Here is a 22146-nt window from a genome sequence, read left to right as displayed (position 1 = left end):
CGATGCACAAAAAAGAGAAAAGCAGTGAATAAGCTTCATGACCACAGACAGATCTCTTCTTGCAAAAGATTAAAAAAGAGAGTTCAAAGTAGCTTTGGTAATTTCCTGTGTTTCTTTCACTTGCCAGGCACAGCATATTTGTCTTTCTTGCCTAAAAAAACATCCTTCGCCTCATCAGCAGGAGGCAGCAGAGACTGCAGTGAGACCCTCTGGCTGCCATCTGCTGTAATCCACAGCGGCCCTGAGAGCAGAGATCAATCCAAGCACAGAGGGGCCAGGCACTGGGCAGCGCCTCACACCCTGAAGAGCCAGATCACACCCCCCAGGAGCAGGAGCTCTCTCTTGTGAGGCCAGACCTGCAGGTTACCGGCAGCATATCGTTGAAGCAGAGCCCAGGGCTGGGAGCTGGGAGCCCCAGTTCTGGTTCAGAAACAAATTAGCTATGCCTCCGAGCGAGTCCCGTTCCATGACCTCAGATTCATCTGTAAAATAAGACGCTCGTCAAGACAGTCTCTAAGGCTTCATCTGCACACCTGTGAGGATGGCGAGATCATCTGTCACTGGTGTGAACGACATAAACCTACTCCTCTCTCCACGGCTTGCTACAATAGGCCCTGCATTGTGTAGATACAAGAGGAGGAGTAGGTTCAGAGTAATGTCGGAACTTCTCTCAGGTCTGTGTCCCTCGGTCTGCTCACCACCCAGAGAGCAAAGGTTCCCCCCAAATCCTAAACTGTAAAGACAGAATGAGAGCAACTCTCCAAATTATTTTCTGACTGGTCACCGCGTGGGGACTTCTCTCCTCCCCCACCTGGACAAAGGACACAGGGCCAGGAGATGTGGCCTGCCTCTAATTCTGTAAGGCCTTGCTAATGCAGCACAGAGGGAAGCCCAACAGGTAGCCAGAGGGGCTGGCCCATGCGGGAGCCTTTAGAGACACAGCAGCATGAAAACACCGGTGTGCATGAAAACACCAGAGGGGTGCTCCTCCAGCCTAGAAACTTTCCTACTAGAAAAGCTAAGGCTCCCAATGGATTTCTCTCCGTCACTCAACAGACACGAGGTAAACCCTACAACCTGCTTCTGACAATTGTGGCGTTCAACTGAATGAAGGAGTGTGGGAAACCCAGCTCAACAGAGGGGACAGGAACTGGATGCACACGCAGCCAGAAGTCTCAGTGGGCAGTGTCCTTGTCTGCTTTGTCCCAAGCCAGTCTTCTACTCTGCGTTCTAGCACACACTACTGAGAATGCAGGAGAAAACCCTGCCATGGTACCTTTGAACTCGCCTGGGACCAAAGAGCCAGCCTGCGTGCCTGGCACGGGAACCATGCGCTTCAGAGCGAGCTGGGTGTGAGGCCTACTGCTCTCCAAAGGAAGCGACTGCACCATCCTTCTGAGCAGATGACCCAAAACTCTGAGCAGCAGGATGCAAGTCAGGACAGAATATGTACTACCACGAGGAATAAACCCAAGAATATAAAAGTACTTGCCAACTTCAAGTTAATCCTCTGTTCTATAACTGAATCCTGGCTCAGCAATAATGAACTAACTGATCACTAAGAGCAGTGCAATAACTGAAATGGCAAAGAGATACTAAGTGTAGACCAAAGCATCCAGTGAGAAGAGGAGAGTCAGCCTGCCCAGGCCTGGCCAGGCTCTTCCTATGCCCCCAAGGCTCCAGCCCCATACAGGGGGGTCTGGAAAAGCCCTGCATTTTACAAGTCCCCTTAGCTTAGGCTTGCCAATTACCAATTACTTCGTAAATAAAATCTAATGGCTATACTTTTAAACAATCTAATTGCCAGCTCTCCTATTAAGGCAAAGAAAACCATTTACCACAGAGACGTGAATGCACACTTTTCACAAAGATGCTATAATTTAAATGCTCCCAGATCTTTCTACATAGACACTTCAGAGTACCTTGCAGTTGAGAGAATGGGTTCTGGAATTACACCCCCTGCATTGAAATCTTGCCCTGCCTCCCCATCCCCAGTAACTGTGTGGCCAAGTTTTTTACTCTCCTGTGAGGTGCCCTCTGTAGAGTGGATAACCTCTCTGGCCTCATCAGGTGTGATGAGGACTGGGCAGCATAATACAAACACAGTACTTCAAACAGTGGGCATCTAAAAGAGCACAGCAACTGCTAGTGACGATCATGGTTACTGAAGAGTAAAATAATAGTTTAAAAATCCAGAGCTACAACCTGTAACTGCTAGTTTTTCCAGTACTGTACCAAAGTCACCAAAACCAGGGCCTTGCCCTTACCAAGAAGCCACTTCCTTACAGGGCTCCTGTTAAGGACAATGAATTAAACCATAAAGTTTTAAAAAGTAGAACATCAGCTACCTTTCCAACAAATAAGAAAGTCAAAGCCACATTTAAAGAAGAGCAACAGCGTTTGAAGAAGCCATCACCTGCAGTAGACCTTTACTGCACCACAAATAAACACGGCCACCACTAGCATCCTTTTTCCTCTTCTACATTCAGATATGAAAGCGACACATGAAATAGACCTCAATAAAGCTGATTTAAAAAGAAGCAAGAAATGAAAGCTGGGGGGCCAACAGACACCTGCAAGAATCCACTCTTGAGCTGGAGCGGTGGCCTGGGGGAAGGTAGGGGCTGCCAATGGTGTCCCAGGAGCCACCAGCATGGTCCTTCTCCGACCCAGCACCAGGTCACCAGGGCTACATAAGGACAACTAAGAACTGACCAAAGGACTGGTGACAGTGTATCGGAAGCCCTGAAAAAGCAGATGATTCAATTATGTCATTATTTTTAAAATGATAAACAAGTGGTAATGTTTGTCTACAAACCCATCAAATTAGACAGTGAGCCATTTTGTAGAGTAAAAAGAGAAACGTAGACTTCTTCCTTTCATTCAAGGAAAGGCAACTGATCAAAACCATCCTTTGACTACCTACTGCATGAAGGACGCAGCAGAGACAGAACTCAGGACACGATGCGTCATCACTCTGAGAGCTCACAATGCAGGCGGGGAGTGTGCACTGGTCACCACACTGGATGCTTTCCCCGCAGTCCTTCCATATTAATCTCCACGATAAAGTCACAAGTCACATATTATCATCCCAATTTTACAAATGAGAAAACAAGCTCACAGAGGCTACGTGATCCAATCAGGTTAAGTGCTAGAGGTGCCTGGGTGGCTCAGTCGGTTAAGCGTCCGACTTTGGCTCGGGTTATGATCTCACAGTTCATGGATTCAAGCCCCCATCAGGTTCTGTGCTGACAGGTCAGAGTACGGAGCCTGCTTAGGATTCTGTCTCCCTTTCTCTCTACCCCTCCACTGCTTGCTCTCTGTGACTCTCTCAAAAATAAACATTAAAAAAAATTAAAAAGAAACAATTAAGTGCCAAAGTTATTATTTGAAGTGAAGTCTTTTGGCAAGGCATGTATCCACTGCACTTTCCCCTATTCCCGGTTCTCAACAGGAGAGAATTCTGCCTCTCAGAGACATTTTCAATAGTCACAACTGTGGCGGTGGTGGCCGATACAGGCATCTAGATGCCTAAAAGCACCCTACAGTGCATAAGACAGGTCCCGGTGAGAGAGAATTACCCAGTCCAAATGTCAGCAATGCCAGGCCTGTCAAACTGTGGGTCATGCTGGAAGACTCCACAATCATTAGGAAAGGACCCAACACAGGCCGCAGGCATACTGAGGAGGGCAGAAATAGCATTTTGCACTGGGGTAGTGTGGGAAGGCTTTGTCACAGAGCAGGATTTTGGCTGAGTCTTTAAAAACATGAGCAGAAAAGATGGTATTTTCGCAAGCCTAAGACATAAGACGTAATAAAAGATGTGCAGCTAAAGTAATGGCAAGGTGAGTACTTTCTCTAAAACACTACAAAATGAAACTGGTACACATTTCTGAATAAACCTGCAGGAACTCAGCACCTATTTATAAATGCTGGGGCATCTCTGACTATTCAGAAGACACTGTCACTTGGTGGACTCTAGGAGAGAAACTGGGTATCTAAAGGACATACAGTTTAGAGCACTTACATGTATTGTCCATTTTCTTTAAAAGATTCATTAATTAATGGAGAGAAAAATCGCCTGCCAGGAGACAAAAGCTGAATCAGGGTTTGCAAGAGGAAATAAGGGCTGACAACAGATGGCAGGAAACCTTAAATAGGTTCACAGGAAGAACAGTGATTTAACTTTTATCCACATTAGGCCAAGTACAATTCCAACGATATATACGCCACTGGGCAGAACACTAAACATAAGACCTCCAGAACCAGACCACCTGGGTATGAACTCCTGTTCCCCAGCTTACTACTTTTTTTTTTTTTTTAATATTTTTATTTATTTCTAGGAGAGAGAGAGAGAGACAGCGTGAGCAGGGGAGGGTCAGAGAGAGAGTCACAGAATCTGAAACAGGCTCCAGGCTCTGAGCTGGCAGTCAGCACAGAGCCCGACGCGGGGCTCAAACCCACGAACCGCGAGATCATGACCTAAGCGAAAGTCAGACGCTTAACCAACTAAGCCACCCAGGCGACCCCCCAGCTTACTACTTTTTAAGTTAATTTCTAACTAGGGGTAAGTTACTTAACTTCTCAATGCCTCAGCTCCTCTCCCATAAAATCAGAAGGGTAAAAATACCTATTTTACAGAGTTACTGTGAATACTGAATGAATGAAAATTTGTGAAGTACTTACAACTATGCCTAGCACACACTAAGCCCTGAATAAAAATTTGTAATAATCAGGCGGCTTGGGAGGCTCAGCTGGGTAAGCACCAAAGCACTCTTGTTTTGGTTCAGGTCATAGTCTCACTGTTTGTGAGTTCAAGCCCCACATCAGGCTTGTACAGACAACGCTGAGCCTGCTTGGGTATTTCTCTCTCCCTCGCTTCCTGCCCCGCCCTCACTCACGCTCACTTGCGCACGTGCGTGCGCTCTCTCTCTCTCTCCAGCACACTCAGCATGACACCAAAACCCAAGCTCTTTATCACCCCACATGTTGCTTCCTGAGAGTGAACAAGGAGCAACACTATGTTTAGACAACAGGCAGCGGAAAGCTACTGAAGGTTTCTAAATGGGAAATGTGATTTACTGGAGCAAAGTCTTGTTTTGGAAGGTAACTGCTAATGGAAAGGACAAAAACCTGGAAGAGAGAAGTGGAATAGGATGGGCAACCTCTGGGAGAGGACAGAGAAGCCTGCACAACGGTACCGGCTGGAGGTGATAAGGCTCTGAACTAAGGATGGTGGCACCGGAAGGAGGAAGGTCAGGGGTAAAAGACATAACACAGGTGGGATCAATGGCTAGGTGATGAGTGAAGCATGCCAAGTGACAGATGACAGGGGTGACTTACACAGGGTCAGCCACGCCTGACGTGAAGGGAAAGGAGGCCACACAGTGAAAGAGTATTAGAATGCTGCTCTACCTAGTCCGGTTCTGGGAAGCAAAGTAACTGTGAGGTCTATTAATAAAGAATTAAAATACTGAATCCATGGGGCACCTGGGTGGCTCAGTCAGTTAAGTGTCCGACTTTGGCTCAGGTCATGATCTCGCGGTTCATGGGTTCGAGCCCCGCGTCAGGCTCCGTGCTGACAGCTCAGAGCCTGGAGCCTGTTTGGATTCTGTGTCTCCCTCTCTCTCTGCCCCTCACCTGTTTACACTCCGTGTCTCTGTCTCAAAACTAAATAAACATTAAAAAAATATATATTTGAATTTCCCTTCATTACCTTTGATTCACTCTATGGTTCAGTATTTTTTTTAATACTGTCAGTACAGAGCCCAAGGCGGGGCTCAAACCATGAACTGTGAGATCATGACCTGAGCTGAAGTCAGATGCCCAACCAACTGAGCCACCGAGGCACCCCTCAGATATAGAGATAACTAACTGGGATATATATCAATTTGCTGCTTTGAAAGTTACAAATTTAGGGGAAAAAATCCAGAATCCATATTTTTCTTAAATAAAATTAAAGGTGGGGACACTGTAAACAAAACTTCTAATACTGCCTAAAATAACTAAGTATAGAAAATGAAAATTCCATCTTGAAATTTTTCTAGGCCAATGAAACACTATTAAGAGTTCTTAGTCTCCAAAGCACAGTGTACGTGAATTCCACTGAGGATAACACATTCATTAAAATCATTTGTTCGTTCAGCAAGTACCTACTAAAATTCTATTAAACCCCAAGAATTTCATCTTTAGATTTACAAACTCTTTGACTTGCTTTTTCTGGAACACAAAATAAATACCAATGGTTCATCCAGGAAGTCACCTTCCTTCACTGCCCAGCCTGAGTTGTGACATGGTGACTGACCATGTCAGTCATGATGGCGATTGCAGACATCTTTCAAAGTATAGGGTTCCAGGGAAAGACAGAGGCTACATGAAACATATGCAAGGTGGTATTTCTCAAATTATTTACTTTTTGTCAGAATACGTAAATCTTAGTATTTTCAGGATTTATCAGGGATAATGAAGAATTTTTTTAGAGTTTTAACAAAATGATATTTTTAGAGTTGCTACCAATAGTTATAAATACTGAAGAGTTATTTAGGGACTGAAAATTTCCAATTAACGTTAATCATCACCACCACCACGTTAAAAGGAAACTGTTTTTTCATCTGAGCTATTAACCATGTTAAAATAGGAAACTAAAATGCTACTATCTAAAAACTAAAGGGAACAGATAGTATTAAACAAGAGCTGGCCACAAGTCTGTATACCTAACATAATACCATGTACAAGAACAGCACTCCACCGTATAAGCCAAGGCGGAGAGCCCTTCTCTCTCCGGCCCCTCTTGCTGTGTAACATCTGTAATTTCAGAAGACAAGCTGCCGATGTGCAGTACAAAAAGACAAAGATAAATGATGAGCCCTCGGCTGACTCAACAACGCTACCTCTACAAACTTTCAAAAGCAAAATCCAGGATGCTTTCACAAAACAAACTTAAGCTTCAAATCTTTATAAAATGGGTTAAAAAACCTACTCATATGCATATATGCAAATACTATCTATACTACCACTATAAGTAAGGTTCTTTTGTAGGCATCCATCTCTTGAAATCACAATTCTTTAATTGTAAATCATTCCCTGATTCTTTTCCTATTAAGAATTCTGAACCGAGGCCTGTATTTCAGGCCTGGAAACTCCTGAACAGGCCAAGCTCAAGCTCTAGGCCTTGGGGACAAGGGATGGGTGTCAAATCGCCTAATCCTCTTCTCAAGCACACCAAGCAACCCCTTTGATATATTACTTCCTTTGCAGAATTACCCGTGGCAATTATCCATGATGTCAGAACAGGTAATACAGAGTAAGTCATATCTGCAACTTTCCCTGTTTAGGCTAGGAGGGCAACCAAGAGCAAGACTGATAAATTCCATCCAGAAAACTGAATCTGTTAAGTATTTCTCATTAGGAGAGCTCTGATATGCCTATGTTTTCATTCTAGAATTATTTGTAGGAACATCATCCCTGAACCAGACCCCGGCCAGAGGTTTTCTTTTATCAAGGTAATTGAACAGAGTACAAATCTAATACAATACTCCCCATACAACTTAAACATACCTTATATTATCTTTCATCTAGACTCTATCCAATGATATGTAGAAATAATAATAAATGAACACAAATTATCTATTTCTTCTGAACTATTTTCTAAGGAACTAAGTGGGACATTTTGTAGTAATGACATTAGATACAACAATCTCTCAGTATACATACCATTTACTTTAAATAAAAGATCAATACACCAATATAAATGCATGCCTGACATTTACAAACTACTCTCTTTACAAGACAGGATGGAATATCATTAAATAAATATAAAATTGACATAACAAGTTCAAAATGTTATGCCCTGTAATATACATATATATAGGAAAAATCAAAATTATATATATTTATACGTGTCTGTGTGCATGCACATGTGTCTGCTAAGCATATTTTTAACAACAGGAATCTGTGTTGAAAGACTAGCCAGTTAGGTAATGGAGGGAGGGGGCTGTCCTCACATCCTCACCTGTCGAATGATACTCTTCACACAACGTACTGGGAGGCCTTGGTAGTTGGACTTGATGATCCACTTGAGGAGATGGTGGCCAAGCACTTCGAAGACCATGCAGACATCTGGGACATGGTTAAGGACCATCTGCAGATACATTTCCTGGAGTGATGCAATTACTCAAAGCAGCATCGCTGTAGCACTTGACATTTCTTTCTTTATGAAATGCAACATCGTTAGTTATCAATAATACCACAAGTGGTCACTTGCTGTTTCTCATCTAAATGAAGAGATCTAACATTGACTAAGTACTCATATTCAATATGTTACTCAGTGCGTGCTCATCCCGTTAAAACAACGTGCTTACGGCCACATGCAGAGGCAAACACAGTGAACCCAGGAGCCAGAAGAGCTCTCTGGCATCACAAGGTCCGAAGGCTGCTGGGCCCCGAACCAACCCCACACCTCCCTGCGCTCTTGCTCATTTCAACACCCTCTCGTCCTGATACTCAGCATTAGTGAAAAGTAAGCTAGGCTGAAACCTCATAAAAACTGATGATAGGAAAACAACAACAACAACAACAACAAAAAGCCTTAAGTATCCTCCCTGCCTGCCTAAATCTCCATTCCATAAAACACTATATAAAACAGAAATTTACAAAACACAATGAAGACATTTAATCTTTTCAATAGTATCTTTCACTGCAGAACTAGACCAACTTTAATACTACAGGCAGCTTTCAGTAACACGAGATGACAATATAAGAGGGCACTAAGACCCACGTATAATAATGAAATCTCAGGAATCTGGATGTTTTTCCACCGAATAGAAATTCTAGTCAGTCACAGACTCTGCAGAACTATGATCCACCAGAGTCCATCATACAAATATATTCACGTCATTCATACAAGAAAACTTCAACTGGCTTTGAAAACCTTTGAGAATATACTGCTCCTCCCTGCAAGCCGACAGACAGGTTATTGACGCCAGTTAGTTGATTGAATATTTTCTACAATACTTGGATCTACCATTCACATTATGACAATATTTGTTGCTTTAAATATTTTTTTAAATAAAATATTTCTACAGTGTTGGAGAACATTACAGATTTATGCAAAGATAAGCTAAAGTCAGAAGTTTTATTTCCCAACTCATTATTATAAAAAGGCAAACGAAGGACTAAACTTAGTAAAAGACACAGAGCCAAAGGCCAAGATTTCCAAGCACTGACCAAGTGGGACTATAATGGTTTACTAGCAGTTTATTTAAGAGTAAAATAGCCACTGGAAGGGCGCCTGGGTGGCTTAGTCGGTTAAGCGTCCGACTTTTGCTTAGGTCATTATCTCGCGGTTCGTGGGTTTAGCCCGGCGTCGTGCTCTGTGCTGACTGCCAGCTCAGAGCCTGTAGCCTGTTTCAGTCTGTGACTCCCTCTCTCTCTGACCCTCCCCTGCTCACGCGGTCTCTCTCTCTCTCTCCCCTAGAAAAAGAAAAAAAAAAAAAGCCACTGGAACATACATTTACCCATAAATCAGGTGGTTTCTCCAAAGAAACCCTGTCAGCTATCCTGGCGAATTGCCTTGCAGAACCGATACAGGAGGAGGGGCTGCTGTGCCTGCTCATAAACAAACAGGCTCACTTGGGCACAGGGCAGAGGACCAAGAAAGGGAAAATGCACTCAGCAGCTCGCAGAAATGATCTTGAGGCAAAGGGCAAGGTGACATCAGCAGGCAATGGCACTTACGAGTGCCCTTGAGTCCAATCTCTAGAAGAAATACAGGACCTCCTTCAAACATACATGTAGGGAGCGCTTCCCTAGGAGACGAAGGCTTAGGAGACGCAGAAACAGGGTGTCCGTCTGGGCTGGGGGGTGGCTTTGTCCTCAGGGTCCTGGAGCCTGGGCATGGCAAATATCAAAATCTGTTTCAAACGTTGCAAATGACATATCAGATAAAGGGCTAGTATCCAAAATCTGTAAGGGACTCACCAAACTCCACACCCGAAAAACAAACAACCCAGTGAAGAAATGGGCAGAAGACATGAACGGACACTTCTCCAAAGAGGGCATCTGGATGGCCAACAGACACATGAAACGATACTCAGCATCCCTCATCAGGGAAATACAAATCAAAACCACACTGAGATACCACCTCACGCCCATCAGAGTGGCTAAAATGAGCAAATCAGAGAACTCTAGACGCTCGCAAGGATGTGGAGAAACGGGCACTCTCCTACACTGTTGGTGGGAATGTCAACTGGTGCAGCCCCTCTGGAAACCAGTGTGGAGGTTCCTCAAAAAATTAACAATAGAACTCCCCTATGACCCAGCAATAGCACTGCTAGAAATTTACCCAAGGGATACAGAAATGCTGATGCAGAGGAGCACATGTACCCCAATGTTCATAGCAGCACTCTCAACAATAGCTAAATCATGGAAAGAGCCTAAGTGCCCATCAACTGACAAATTGATTAAGAAGATGTGGTTCATCTATACAATGGTATACTACATGGCAATGAGAAAGAATGAAATCTGGCCATGTGTAGCAATGCGGATGGAACTTGAGGGTGTTATGCTGAGCGAAGTAAGTCAGGCAGAAAAGGACAAATACCATATGTTTGCACATATAGGAGGATTAGGAGGAACTTAACAGAGGCCCATGAGGGGGAAAAATAGTGGGGGAGAGGGAGGAAGGCAAACCATGAGAGACTCTTGAATGCTGAGAACTAACTGAGGGCTGATAGGGGTGGGGGAGAGGGGAAGGGGGTGATGGGCATGGGGGAGGGCTCTTGTTGGGATGAGCACTGGGTGTTATATGGAAACCAACTTGACAATAAACTAAGAAAAAAATTCAAAAAATTAAAATTAAAAAAAAGAGAAACTGTTGCATTATCTTAAAAAAAAAAATCTGTTTCAAACACGATATAAAGGAAAGAGCAAAAAGATCAGTGAAGAGAAGACCCTGGCTCTTGACACACCTGATCTTTTGGTCCTTGTAATCTGTAAAGATGATTGTGGCTAATCTTTCTCTGCTCTCTACTTACACATCTGTGAGGTACTCCCCAGCTTGACAGTGCAGGTGGAGCCCAGGGCTTGGACAAGAAAGAATGTGAAAGAGCTATATGTACAAGAAGGATGCTGAATAGTTGTACGGCCCCAGAGAGATTACCCAAGACACTGAAATGGACTGGCAGGAATTGGGGAATATTCTGGCATACCATTTTACAACACTAAGTGACCATACTAGAGGCATTATGTGGACAATGATACAGCACAGCAAACAGAAGTTTAAATGAGCTTGAAATATTGCCATATTTTAAAAATAAAAACTATAGTATAATTTAGCCATTAGGAAGCAGAAGAAATGTCAATAAGGATACGTATTCCATTCATGCCTGAAATCTTGAAGTCATCGATTAACTGTACTACCATGTCTTTATTTGGGTCAGTCGGGTCACTTTCTCGAACCTATGGAAAGAAAAATGAATTCAAGGACAGAAGCATTTAAGACTGAAAGTCATTTCCATTATACCAACCAAAAATGTCTTACTAAAAGTAATGCTTTTAAAAATAAATGACTCTGTATTTGCATTTATAAAAAATAAATTTAGTTTTAATCTAGTAAGACCTAAAAAATTCCTAAGATTTTAAGCCATTAATATTTCTTACATTATTCACATTTCTTCAGTACTTACACATTTGAGCAGTTTTATTTCATCCAAGGCTGTCTCTGTGTAATGCTGGGCACTTTTTACAACTTTCATTGCAACAAATCTCTTCCCCCTTAAAAAAAAAATGCATATTTTTTATATTATCAGAAGTGATCATTCTAATAAGATCTATTCAATAAACAGAAACATTTAATAACCTTTCCTTTAAAACAGTACTTTTAAAACTGTGTGGCCACAATGAAGCAGTAAGTTCATGGATCACAACAATCTCTGTTTTGCTTTGTGCTGGCTTTTTCCTAATAAGAATAAGGGAGACTGGGAAAATGTCAGAGTTCATCACGTAGAGTAAGTGTTATTCTGTTAACGTTTCTGGTTTAGAACACACACACACCCCAGATGTGTATGTGTCCTGGGTATCAGAGCAGGTTCCTACTATGGGATCATGACTTTTTTTTTAAAGAATTCAGAAACCACAGATTTAAAGGCCTATACATTATTATTTTATATGTGAATATTTTTCTGCTATGCATGAATTACTAGAAGAACAGTATGTCTTATGTAATGCAGTATCGCTGAATAAGCTATAGATATAAAAACAGAAGGAAGTTAATATGTTAAGATAACCGACAAGAGAACTTCAGACGGGGGGGCGGGGGGGGAGTGGAGGGAGGGGGAGGAATGTCTAGCTGGGTGGGGCAGGCCTGTGCCACGTCCGCTCAGGCCATCACGATCACGGAAACGCTTCTGCTCCTCAGCCACCCTGTCTTATAAGGGTTGAACCAGACCAGAAATGAAACGCATAAATGGACAAAAGCACTTACTGCATATCCCAGCACAGCCAGACAGTTGAGAAGTGTCCCCATCCTAGCTTCCTAATAACGTGGTAGCGGCCATTGAAGAGGTCTCCAATTTTCACGGGATGGTAGCCACCTTTTATTTAAAAAAATTTTTTTTTAATTTCAGAGAAATAGCAATACATTTTCTTCTTTTCCATTTTTAAAATGTTTATTTATATTTGAGAGAGAGAGAGAGCGAGCGAGCAAGCGAGCGCACCTAAGCAGGGGAGGGGCAGACAGACGGAGACAGAAGCCGAAGCAGGCTCCAGGCTCCAAGCTGGGAGCTGTCAGCACAGAGCCAGACGCAGGGCTTGAACTCACAAACTGTCAGATCATGACCTGAGCCAAAGTCGGATGGTCAACCAACTGAGCCACCCAGGTGCCCCAAGATTTCATTTATTTTTGAGTAATTTCTACACTTTGTGGGGCTTGAACTTAGAGATCAAGAGTCACATGTTCTACCAACTGAGCCTGGGCCAGGCACCCTCTATTGCCAGTTCTTAATACCATTTAAGAAAGCTCTAGATAATAAAATCAGATCAAAATATGTTTAATAATGTAACATTTTCTCAAAAATATCCTTCATCAAAAGAAAAATGTCCTTTGCCTTTCTACTAAGCTTTTTGTCTGTTTGGATTTAACTTAGAAAGTAAACAAACCATCCAGTACTCCATTATAAAAATCTCAGATTTACTCATGATTATTTTTAAAAAAACTTTTTAAGAGGGAGAGGCAGGGAGAGAGAGGGAGAGACAGAATCTGAAGCAGGCTCCAGACTCTGAGCTGCTAGCACAGAGCCTGATGTGGAGCTTGAACTCATGAACCGCGAGATCACGACCTGAGCTGAAGTTGGAAGCTCAACTGTCTGAGCCACCCAGGGGCCCCAAGAATTTCAGATTTGTAATTAAGTGCAGCTGTACATAATATGCACATGCCAACTTTTGACCTTTCCAAATAATGTCTTCTTCTTCTAAGAAATAAATTCAACGCAAATCTTTTTGGGTCAGTATAATATAACTCAGCAAAATAAGAGATGTGTACTCTGCAGAATTCTGCATACACCAACAGTTTACACATAACCAACAAGGAATCATATAACATACAACAGTTTACCCTTCAAGACAGCTTGCTCCTCTCCCTACTCTTCCTCCAACCTCAAACTTCTCCTGAGAAAACAGGCTGGAGAGTGAGAGAGGGCACACTATTAAGGGAGATAACGTGGGAAAGGTAAAGGGTACTTTCACAGATATCTGGGAGAAAAAGCCCTTCACTTTGCATGTTTAAGTAAATTAAGAAAGCTACAAAGTAACGTGTATAAATAGGATACTGTTTTTGTGGACTACATAAGAAAAAATTTAGGAGGGTAAGATGCTAGCAACAAAGATCTCTGGGTGTAAAATTACTTTTATTCTTTTTATTTATCTTCATTTCCTATTAAAACACACAAAATACTCTCCTACTTTTTATTCTTTTAACATCTGCTTTTTTATTGCAAACTTGTTATTTCTTATTTCTTAAATCTACAGAGTTCTTACAAAATCCCTCAAGAAAGACCTGAATGGTTCCCACCTAGTATTCAGAGGCTCAAAGCAGGTGCAGGAAGTATCTAAGACACCTGAGTGTCTGTCAGAGGGCTAGGAGGAAACTTCGAGAAATACTATGAATGTTTATGAGTATTTAATTTGTTACTTAATTGAACTAGTGAAGCAGGAATGTAACCAGACACTATGATGCCAAGAGTCTTAACTCTCTTACCAGTACATGTGCATTTCTCATATTTTAACATCAAAGTCTTTAACATTATTTTGGGTAAAAGATATCAACTAAAAGACAATAAATGAAAAATAAAATATAGTGAATAATTCAATGGATGGATGGGCGCTGACTGAACTTACTGTGGTAAACATTTCACAATATACACATACGATGTCATTATGTTGTACACCGTAAGTTTATACAGTGCTATGTTATTAAGTACATCTCAGTAAAACTGGAAGAAAAAAAATGGCTTATTACTTACTTAGAAGGTTAAACTAAAGTTGAAGTGGGCTCTGAGTTTACAATACAGTTTTGAACCATTAAAATTAACACTGAAAAGGAGGAGGGTAAAAACCTATAATTTACCCAGTACAAATTAGGGGCATTTTATTTTCAAATCCACATTCTGTGAAAGGAAGCATAAACTACAATATGTTCCACAGTGTTCCACGTTGGGGGTGGGGAGAAGGGAGGAAAACACCAAGTTTGGGAAACGAAAAGTTCAACAAAGCAAAGATTTCTTGACCAAAGGGGCTCTAAAAGCCCAGTCTTCACGCATGAAGGGACCTGAAAGAGAAGGAAGCCTGATGCAAATTCCAGACATATTTGCACAGGAAATGATTCCTTCAAAAATACAAGTCACATTTCATAACACAAAGTATTTTTTAATTTTTTAAATTGTTTTTTTAATATTTACTTATTTCTGAGACAGACACAGACACAGAGACAGAGCGTGAGCAGGGGAGGTGCAGAGAGAGAGGACACACAGAATCTGAAGCAGGCTCCAGGCTCTGAGCTGTCAGAGATCATGACCTGAGCTGAAGTCGGACGCTTAACAGAGTGAACCACCCAGGCGCCCCTCACAACACAAAGCATTTAGGAAACACTGATGTCTCTGTCATTTCTGACAATCACCCTGCCAAGTAGATGGTGTGGTTTCTCCACTTCTGAATCAGACACAAGTCTCAGACACAGTGCTTAGTAGGTTTGTGGTTGGAAACTGGGTCTGACTCCAAAGTCCATGCTCTGTCCACCAGGAAGAAATGAACTTCATTTTCAACAAGTGCAGGACTATCTCCTGGACTTAGTATACAGGGAACACTTGATAGCGTAATTAAAAGCTACTGACTACTTAATTGCATATTACTGCCAACATTAAAGTCTCTAAGTTTAAAAATAATTTAATTATGCATAAAGAGAAGAAACTGGTATCACTATGCTATGTTTCAGATTTGAATTCTCAAACAGCCCAGAGTGTGTCCATGTGGGCAAGAATAGATGAATGCCATTTCTAAAGTAATCACAGCAGAAACCAGATGCTCCTTTTCTCAATGGGACTTTGAAAGTTGAACAAAAGAAATTACTAGTTTAGTCCATTTATCTCAGGAGCCCACATATGAGCTAAGAATAATGTACCTAGCAGAGGATTAAAAAAAGAAGAAGAAGAAGAAGAAGAAGAAGAAGAAGAAGAAGAAGAAGAAGAAGAAGAAGAAGAAGAAGAAGAAGAAAGGACAATGTACCTAAAAACAGGCCAACTAAACAAGAGAGGCAGAGAAGCAAATTTTGAATACAAATATAAAAAGTACTAAAACATTTATCCTTTTATTTTGAAAATTTGACATAAATTTGACAATTTCAAGCTTTTATTCTATATATTCTCATATCCTAACTCCCAGATTGCTAAAGAAAACAAGTCTCTTCTGGGGCACTGGGGTGGCTCAATCGGTTAAGCGTCCGACTTCGGCTCAGGTCATGATCTCCCAGTTCATGGGTTTGAGCCCCGCATCGGGCTCTGTGCTGACAGCCAGCTCAGAGTCTGGAGACTGTTTCAGATCCTGTGTCTCCCTCTCTCTCTAACACCCCCCCCCCCCCCGCTGTCTCTCTCTCTCTCTCTCTCTCTCAGAAATAAATAAAACAAGAAAGAAAAGAAAAGAAAGAAAAGAAAGAAAAGAAAGAAAAGAAAGAAAAGAAAGAAAAGAGAAAGAAAGAAAGAAAGAAAGAAAGAAAGAAAGAAAGAAAGAAAGAAAGAAAGAAAGAAAGAAAACAAGTCTCTTCTGACCATTCTTCAATCTCTTCTCACAGAAGGGTAACTAATGCTGCCAGAAAGGTGGATGGAGCAGGAGTCCCCAGAGCAGACCACATCAACCCACCCAACAGCCATTGCATGAGAGAAAATGGACCAGGAATTCTGCCAAACAATTCTCCAGCTCCCTGAGATCAGCTAACAGCCTGCACCCATAATGACCCTTGGCAATGGCCACCCCATGGCTCAGAACACCATCTAGCACACAAGGAATCTTGCGACCAGTCACAGACTAGGCAAGAACCTCTCCTATTGCTGTTTTACCACAGGCAGTGCAGGGGTAGACCCTCCTCACGGCATCGGGCAGAGTACCAGAAAGAAGCAAGCACTTGACAACTACCATGGCTTTGGGGTTTCGTTAACATATCTGAATTTCAGTTTGTATTACTTAGTGTAAAAATCATGCGCTTATCACTGAGAAGTTTTCCTTTGATTCTTAAAAAGCATTAGAAAAAAATATTGGATTTAATTACAAATACGAGAGAATAAAAATGCATTGTTAGGTAATTACGTTGACTCGCTGATTTCTTCCCTAACTCCTGGTCCTCTGGCACACTCACAGAAAATCTCAAGTTTCACTTGTATGTACTATTAAGGATCCAAAGAAGACAATTCTAAAACTATGCTTCTTAGCTGTTTTGGAATTACTGGCCAAAGATAAAGATTTTCCCTTTCCCTTTTTCCTTGCTGAGCCCAAATTAATCAAGTTAGTGAATCTATCATACATTATTATGTATGATAGACTATTCCATCATACACAATAGTCTGTAAGGATTTTCAGCAAAGTCTTGATTTTCTACTGAAGGTACTATTTAGTATTTATTTGTTTTATAACACTAGTTTCTTAGTACTCTGATGGCAAGGTTTCTCTCTCTAACCACTGATGGCTTTCCGAAGTCAGAAAAAACTTGAGAATCACTTCCAACAGTCTTAAAAAAGGAAGGGATGTTAAAATGAAATCTGTTCACAGAACACTAATATAGACACATCAGGGGGCCACTGAGGGTTTCTATGTTCCTTTCCTCAAAAGTTATTAAGTTTTTTTATTAACTGTTTTATTAAAACAACTAGACAGAAAAGCAGTAAGAATATGGAAGATTTGAATATACGATCAACCAACTTGATGTAATTGACATTTATAGAACACTCAACAGCAATTTTTTTAAATGCATGGAACACATATCAACATAAATTATACATTGAGCATAAAACAAGTTTCAACATAAATTAAAAGAAGCAAGTCACATAAAGCATGTTCTCAGACACAACAGAATTGAATTAGAAATGATTAACAGAAAATACTACAAAATTAAGAAACTAACACATTTCAAAATAACTGGATGGGATAAAGAAGAAATCAAAAGGGAATTATAAATTATTTTACACTAAATGAAAGTAAAAACATAAGATCAGAATCTGTGAAATGTTGCTAAAACATTAAAACTTAAGAGGAATACTTAGGAGTTCTAAATGCCTATATTAGAAAAGACAAAAGATCTCAAATCAATAAGCTGTTTCCACCCTAAGAAAAAGAGCAAACGTAACCCAAAGGAAGCAGAAGGAAGAAAAGAATAAAAATATGGGCAAAATGAGTGAAAATAAGCAGAAAAAATTTTAAAAATGAGTGAAACCAAAAGCTGGCTCCTCTTTGAGAATATGAATCATAACCTAGCTAAGTTGACCAGGGAAAAAAGAAAACAAATTAACATGAATGAGGTGACATATTTTTATACATATTTTATAGCTATTAAAAGAATGATAAGAGTATTATGAACAATTTTATGCCTAGAAATATGAAAACACAGATGAGGGGCACCTGGATGGTTCGGTCGGTTAAGCGTCCAGCTTCGGCTCAGGTCATGATCTCACAGTTCGTGGGTTTGAGCCCCGTGTCCGGCTCTGTGCTGACTGCCAGTTCAGAACCTGGAGCCTGTTTCAGATTCTGTGTCTCCCTCTCTCTGACCCTCCCCTGCTCTTGCTGTCTGTCTGTCTCTCTCTCTCTCAGAAATAAATAAAAAACATTAAAAAATTTAAAAAGAAAAAAGAAAACATAGATGAAATGGACAAACAAATACCACGAAAGACACAAAACATCCAATCTCCAATCAGGAAATATATACCTAAGTAACTTTCTATCAGTTGTCTAAAAATCAATTTATAGTTTATTTTCCCATGAAAAAATGAATTGAATAATCTCACATATTTACAGGAAAAATACTAACAATTCTATGCACTTCCTGAAAACTGAAGAGGAGGAAACACTCCCAATCCCATTCTATGAAGCCAGCATTACTTTCATTCCAAACCCTGGCAAAGACATTATAAGAAACCTACAGACCAATTTTCCCCATGATGGAGATACAAAAATCTAAATGAAATTTTCTCAAATCTAATTCAACAACATATAAAAAGGATAATACTCCATGACCAAGTGCGGTTTATTCCAGGAATAAAAACTTAGAAACCATATGATTAGTTCAATAAACAGAAAAAAAAACATTTCCTGATATCCAGCAATGAATTCCTGATCAAAATTCTTGACAAAGCAGAACAGAAAAGTATCTGTGAACAACCTACCAGCAGCATCAGACTTAAAGTTTCCAGGAAAGGGTAAGAAAGGGGGCTCATTCCTTGATTAAAATGATTGAAAAAGGGGTACCTGGGTGCCTTGGTTAAGTGTCTGACTTCTGCTCAGGTCATGATCTCTCGGTTTGTAAGATGCAGCACACATGGGCTCCTTGCTAACAGGGCAGAGCCTGCTTGGGAGTCTCTCCTTGCCCCTCCCCCCACTCAAAATAAAGAAATAAACTTTAAAAAAAACCCTCTTGAATATAATCTCTGTTGTTATACCAAATATTTTCTGTAACACTAATGAATGGGAGAGAGCTCTACAAAACTCAGAGCAAAGGAAAATTCTTCAAAAGAGGATTCCTATTTATCTATGACCTAAAGAAGTAACAACAAAACTTACTTGAGCATAAAATAAATGCAGAAACAACTTTTGCAGTAGAGCTAGAGATTTAAGTATAATAGATAGACTGAGAAACCCTGAACACATGAAATGTTAATATAAATCCAACAAATAATTTTAAGCTCTTGCCTACTGCCAATTACTCATTCAGGTATGTGCTTCAAAAGGGACGCTGATTAGAATCACACTGGTATTTACTAGCTATGTAACACTGAGCAAATTACTCTTTTTCTCTGGGTTACTCTTGCCCCTGTGGTCACTCACTCAGAACCATACGTGGGGACATATTAAGTGCCACCTAAGTGTTTACTATTGTTCTGCCATTATCCAAACCCACTATGACTAATGACACAGATTAATGAGTCAGCAGGCTGGGGATTCAGGGTATTGTCTAAAGCTACTTAAGATGGTAAAACTGATCGGCCCAACATGTAATCTAACTCATTAACACAGCCCAAGCAGCAAAAGATTTGTGATATTCCAGATATGATGATTTATAGCTGCCAAATATCAAAAAGAAAGAAACTGCTCTTTATTTTTTATGTTTTTATTTTAATTCCAGTATAGTTAACATACAGTGTTCTATTAGTTTCAGGTATAAAATATAGGGATTCAACAATTCTATCCATTACTCAGATTAAGGTTCCTTAATCCCCATCACCTATTTCATTCCCCGCACACACACCCCACCTATATTCTGGTAACCATCAGTCTGTTCTCTATAATTAAGAGTCTGTTTCTGGTTTGGCTTTCTCTTTTTCCTTTGTTCGTTTGTATCTTAAATTCCACAAATGAATGAAATCATATGGTATTTGTCTTTCTCTAACTTATTTTGCTTTGCATTATATTCTCTAGCTCCATCCACACTGCTTCAAGTGGCAAGATTTCATTCTTCTAAAATGTTTTTTATTTATTTTTGAGAGAGAGTCAGTGAATGGGAGAGGGAGACAGAATCTGAAGCAGGCTCCAGGCTCTGAGTTGTCAGTGCAGAGCCTGACACAGGGCTTGAACTCATTAGCCGTGAGATCATGACCTGAGCTGAAGTTGGACACTCAACCTGCTAAGCCACCCAGGCGCCCCCAAGATTTCATTCTTTTTTGTGGCCGAGTAATATTCCATTGTATACATTTACACAATCTCTTTCATCTATTCATCTACGGATGGACACTTGGGCTGCTTCCACAGTTTGTCTATGGTAAATAATCCTGCAAAAAACATAGGGGTGCATGCATCCGTTTCAATTAGGATTGTAGTTTTGGGTAAATATCTAGTAGTGCAATTACTAGATTGGAGGTTAGTTCTGTTTTTGAGGAACCTCCATACTGTTTCCTACAGTGGCTGCACTAGCTTGCATTCTCGCCAAGAGTGCAAGAGGGTTTCTTTTTTCTCTATATCCTACCAAACACGTTGTTTCTTGTGTTTTTGATTTCATTCATTCTCACAGGTGTGAGGTGATAGCCCATTGTGGTTTTAATTTGCACTGCCCTGAGGATGAGTGATGTTGAACACCTTTTTATGTATCTTTGGCAGGTGGATGTATTCTTTGGAGAAATGTCTGTTCATGTCTTCTGCCCATTTTTTAATTGGATTATTTGTTTTTTGGGTGTTGTATCAGTGCTTCATATATTTTGGATACTAGCCCTTCATCAGTTATGTCGTTTGCAAATACCGTCAGTAGACTGCCTTTCAGTCTTGATTATTTCCTTTGCTGTGTAAAAGCTTTTTATTTTGATGTAGTCCCAACAGTTTATTTTTGCTTTTATGTCCCTTGCTTCAGGAGGCATATCTAGAAAAATGCTGCTATAGCCAATGCTGGAGAAATTACTGCCTGTGCTCTCTTCAAGGATTTTTATGGTTTCAGGTCTCAATTTAGATCTCTAATTATTTTTATGTGTGGTGTAACAAAGTGGTCCAGTTTCATTTTTCTGCATGTGGCTGCTCAGCTTTCCCAACACCATTTGCTGAAGAAACTTTATCCCATTACATATTCTGTCCTGCTTTATCGGAAACTGGCCATATGAGTTTATTCCTGGGTTTTCTATTCTGTTCCAGTGATCTATGTGTCTATTTTTGTGTCAGTACCATACTGTTTTGATTACTATAGCTTTGTTATATAACTTGAAGTCTGGAATTGTATACTTCCAGATTTGCTTTTCTTTTTTTAAAGATTGCTTTGGCCATTCAGTGTCTTTTGTGGTTCCATACAAATTTTAGAATTGTTTGTTCTAGTTCTATGAAAAATGCTGTTGGTATTTTGATAGGGATTGCTTTAAATTTATAGATTGTTTTGCGTAGCACAGACATTTTAACTATTTTTTTTCCTAATCCATCAGCATGGAATATCATTCCATTTCTTTCATCAATGTTTGTAGTTTTCAGAGTATAGGTCTTTCACCTGTTTGGTTAAATTCATTCTTAGGCATTTTATTATTTTTGGTACAATTATAAATGGGATTATTTTCTCAATTTCTCTTTCTTCTGCTTCATTATCCACATTTGAAATGCACCAGATTTGTGTATATGACTTTGTATCCTGCAACTTTAGTGAAATCATTTATCAATTCTAACAGTTTTTTTGTGGAATCTTTTGGGTTTTCCACATAGTATCACGGCATCTTCAAATAGTGAAAGTTTTACTTCTTCCTTACTGACCTGGATGCCTTTTATTTCTTCTTGTCTGATTGCTGTGTCTATGAGTTGCAGTATGAAAAAAAAGCAGTGAGAGTGGATATCCTTGTCTTGTTCCTGACCTTAGAGAAAAAGCTCTCAATTCTTCCCTATTGAATATGATGTTTGCTGGTTTTTTTTTTTTCATATATGGCCTTTATTATCTCAAGG

General features: G+C 40.4%; 1 protein-coding gene across 11 annotated transcripts in view; it reads right to left on the bottom strand.

The window, feature by feature from the left end:
• The window catches only part of SRPK2 (SRSF protein kinase 2), a 255049-nt gene that overhangs the window by 33116 nt on the left and 199787 nt on the right, over positions 1–22146 (bottom strand). For 10 of the 11 annotated variants that reach the window (XR_005531341.1, XR_005531342.1, XM_039249800.1 and 7 more), the window contains 4 exons: positions 12482–12590; positions 11685–11772; positions 11370–11457; positions 8012–8118 (listed from right to left, as the gene is read on the bottom strand). Coding sequence is in view for 9 of the 11 variants with exons in the window: in XM_039249800.1 (XP_039105731.1) it covers positions 8012–8118; positions 11370–11457; positions 11685–11772; positions 12482–12590 (392 nt within the window). In the remaining 2 variants the exon portion in view is untranslated. Of the gene's footprint in view, positions 1–8011; positions 8119–11369; positions 11458–11684; positions 11773–12481; positions 12591–19336; positions 19342–22146 lie in introns of those variants that run through there. The other variant, XM_039249809.1, reaches the window with a different exon arrangement.

This window comes from Hyaena hyaena, unplaced genomic scaffold (genome assembly GCF_003009895.1).
Source record: "Hyaena hyaena isolate Hyena2069 unplaced genomic scaffold, ASM300989v1 scaffold_347, whole genome shotgun sequence".
Lineage (NCBI taxonomy): Eukaryota > Metazoa > Chordata > Mammalia > Carnivora > Hyaenidae > Hyaena > Hyaena hyaena.
This window is presented reverse-complemented; position numbering and strand designations above follow the sequence as displayed.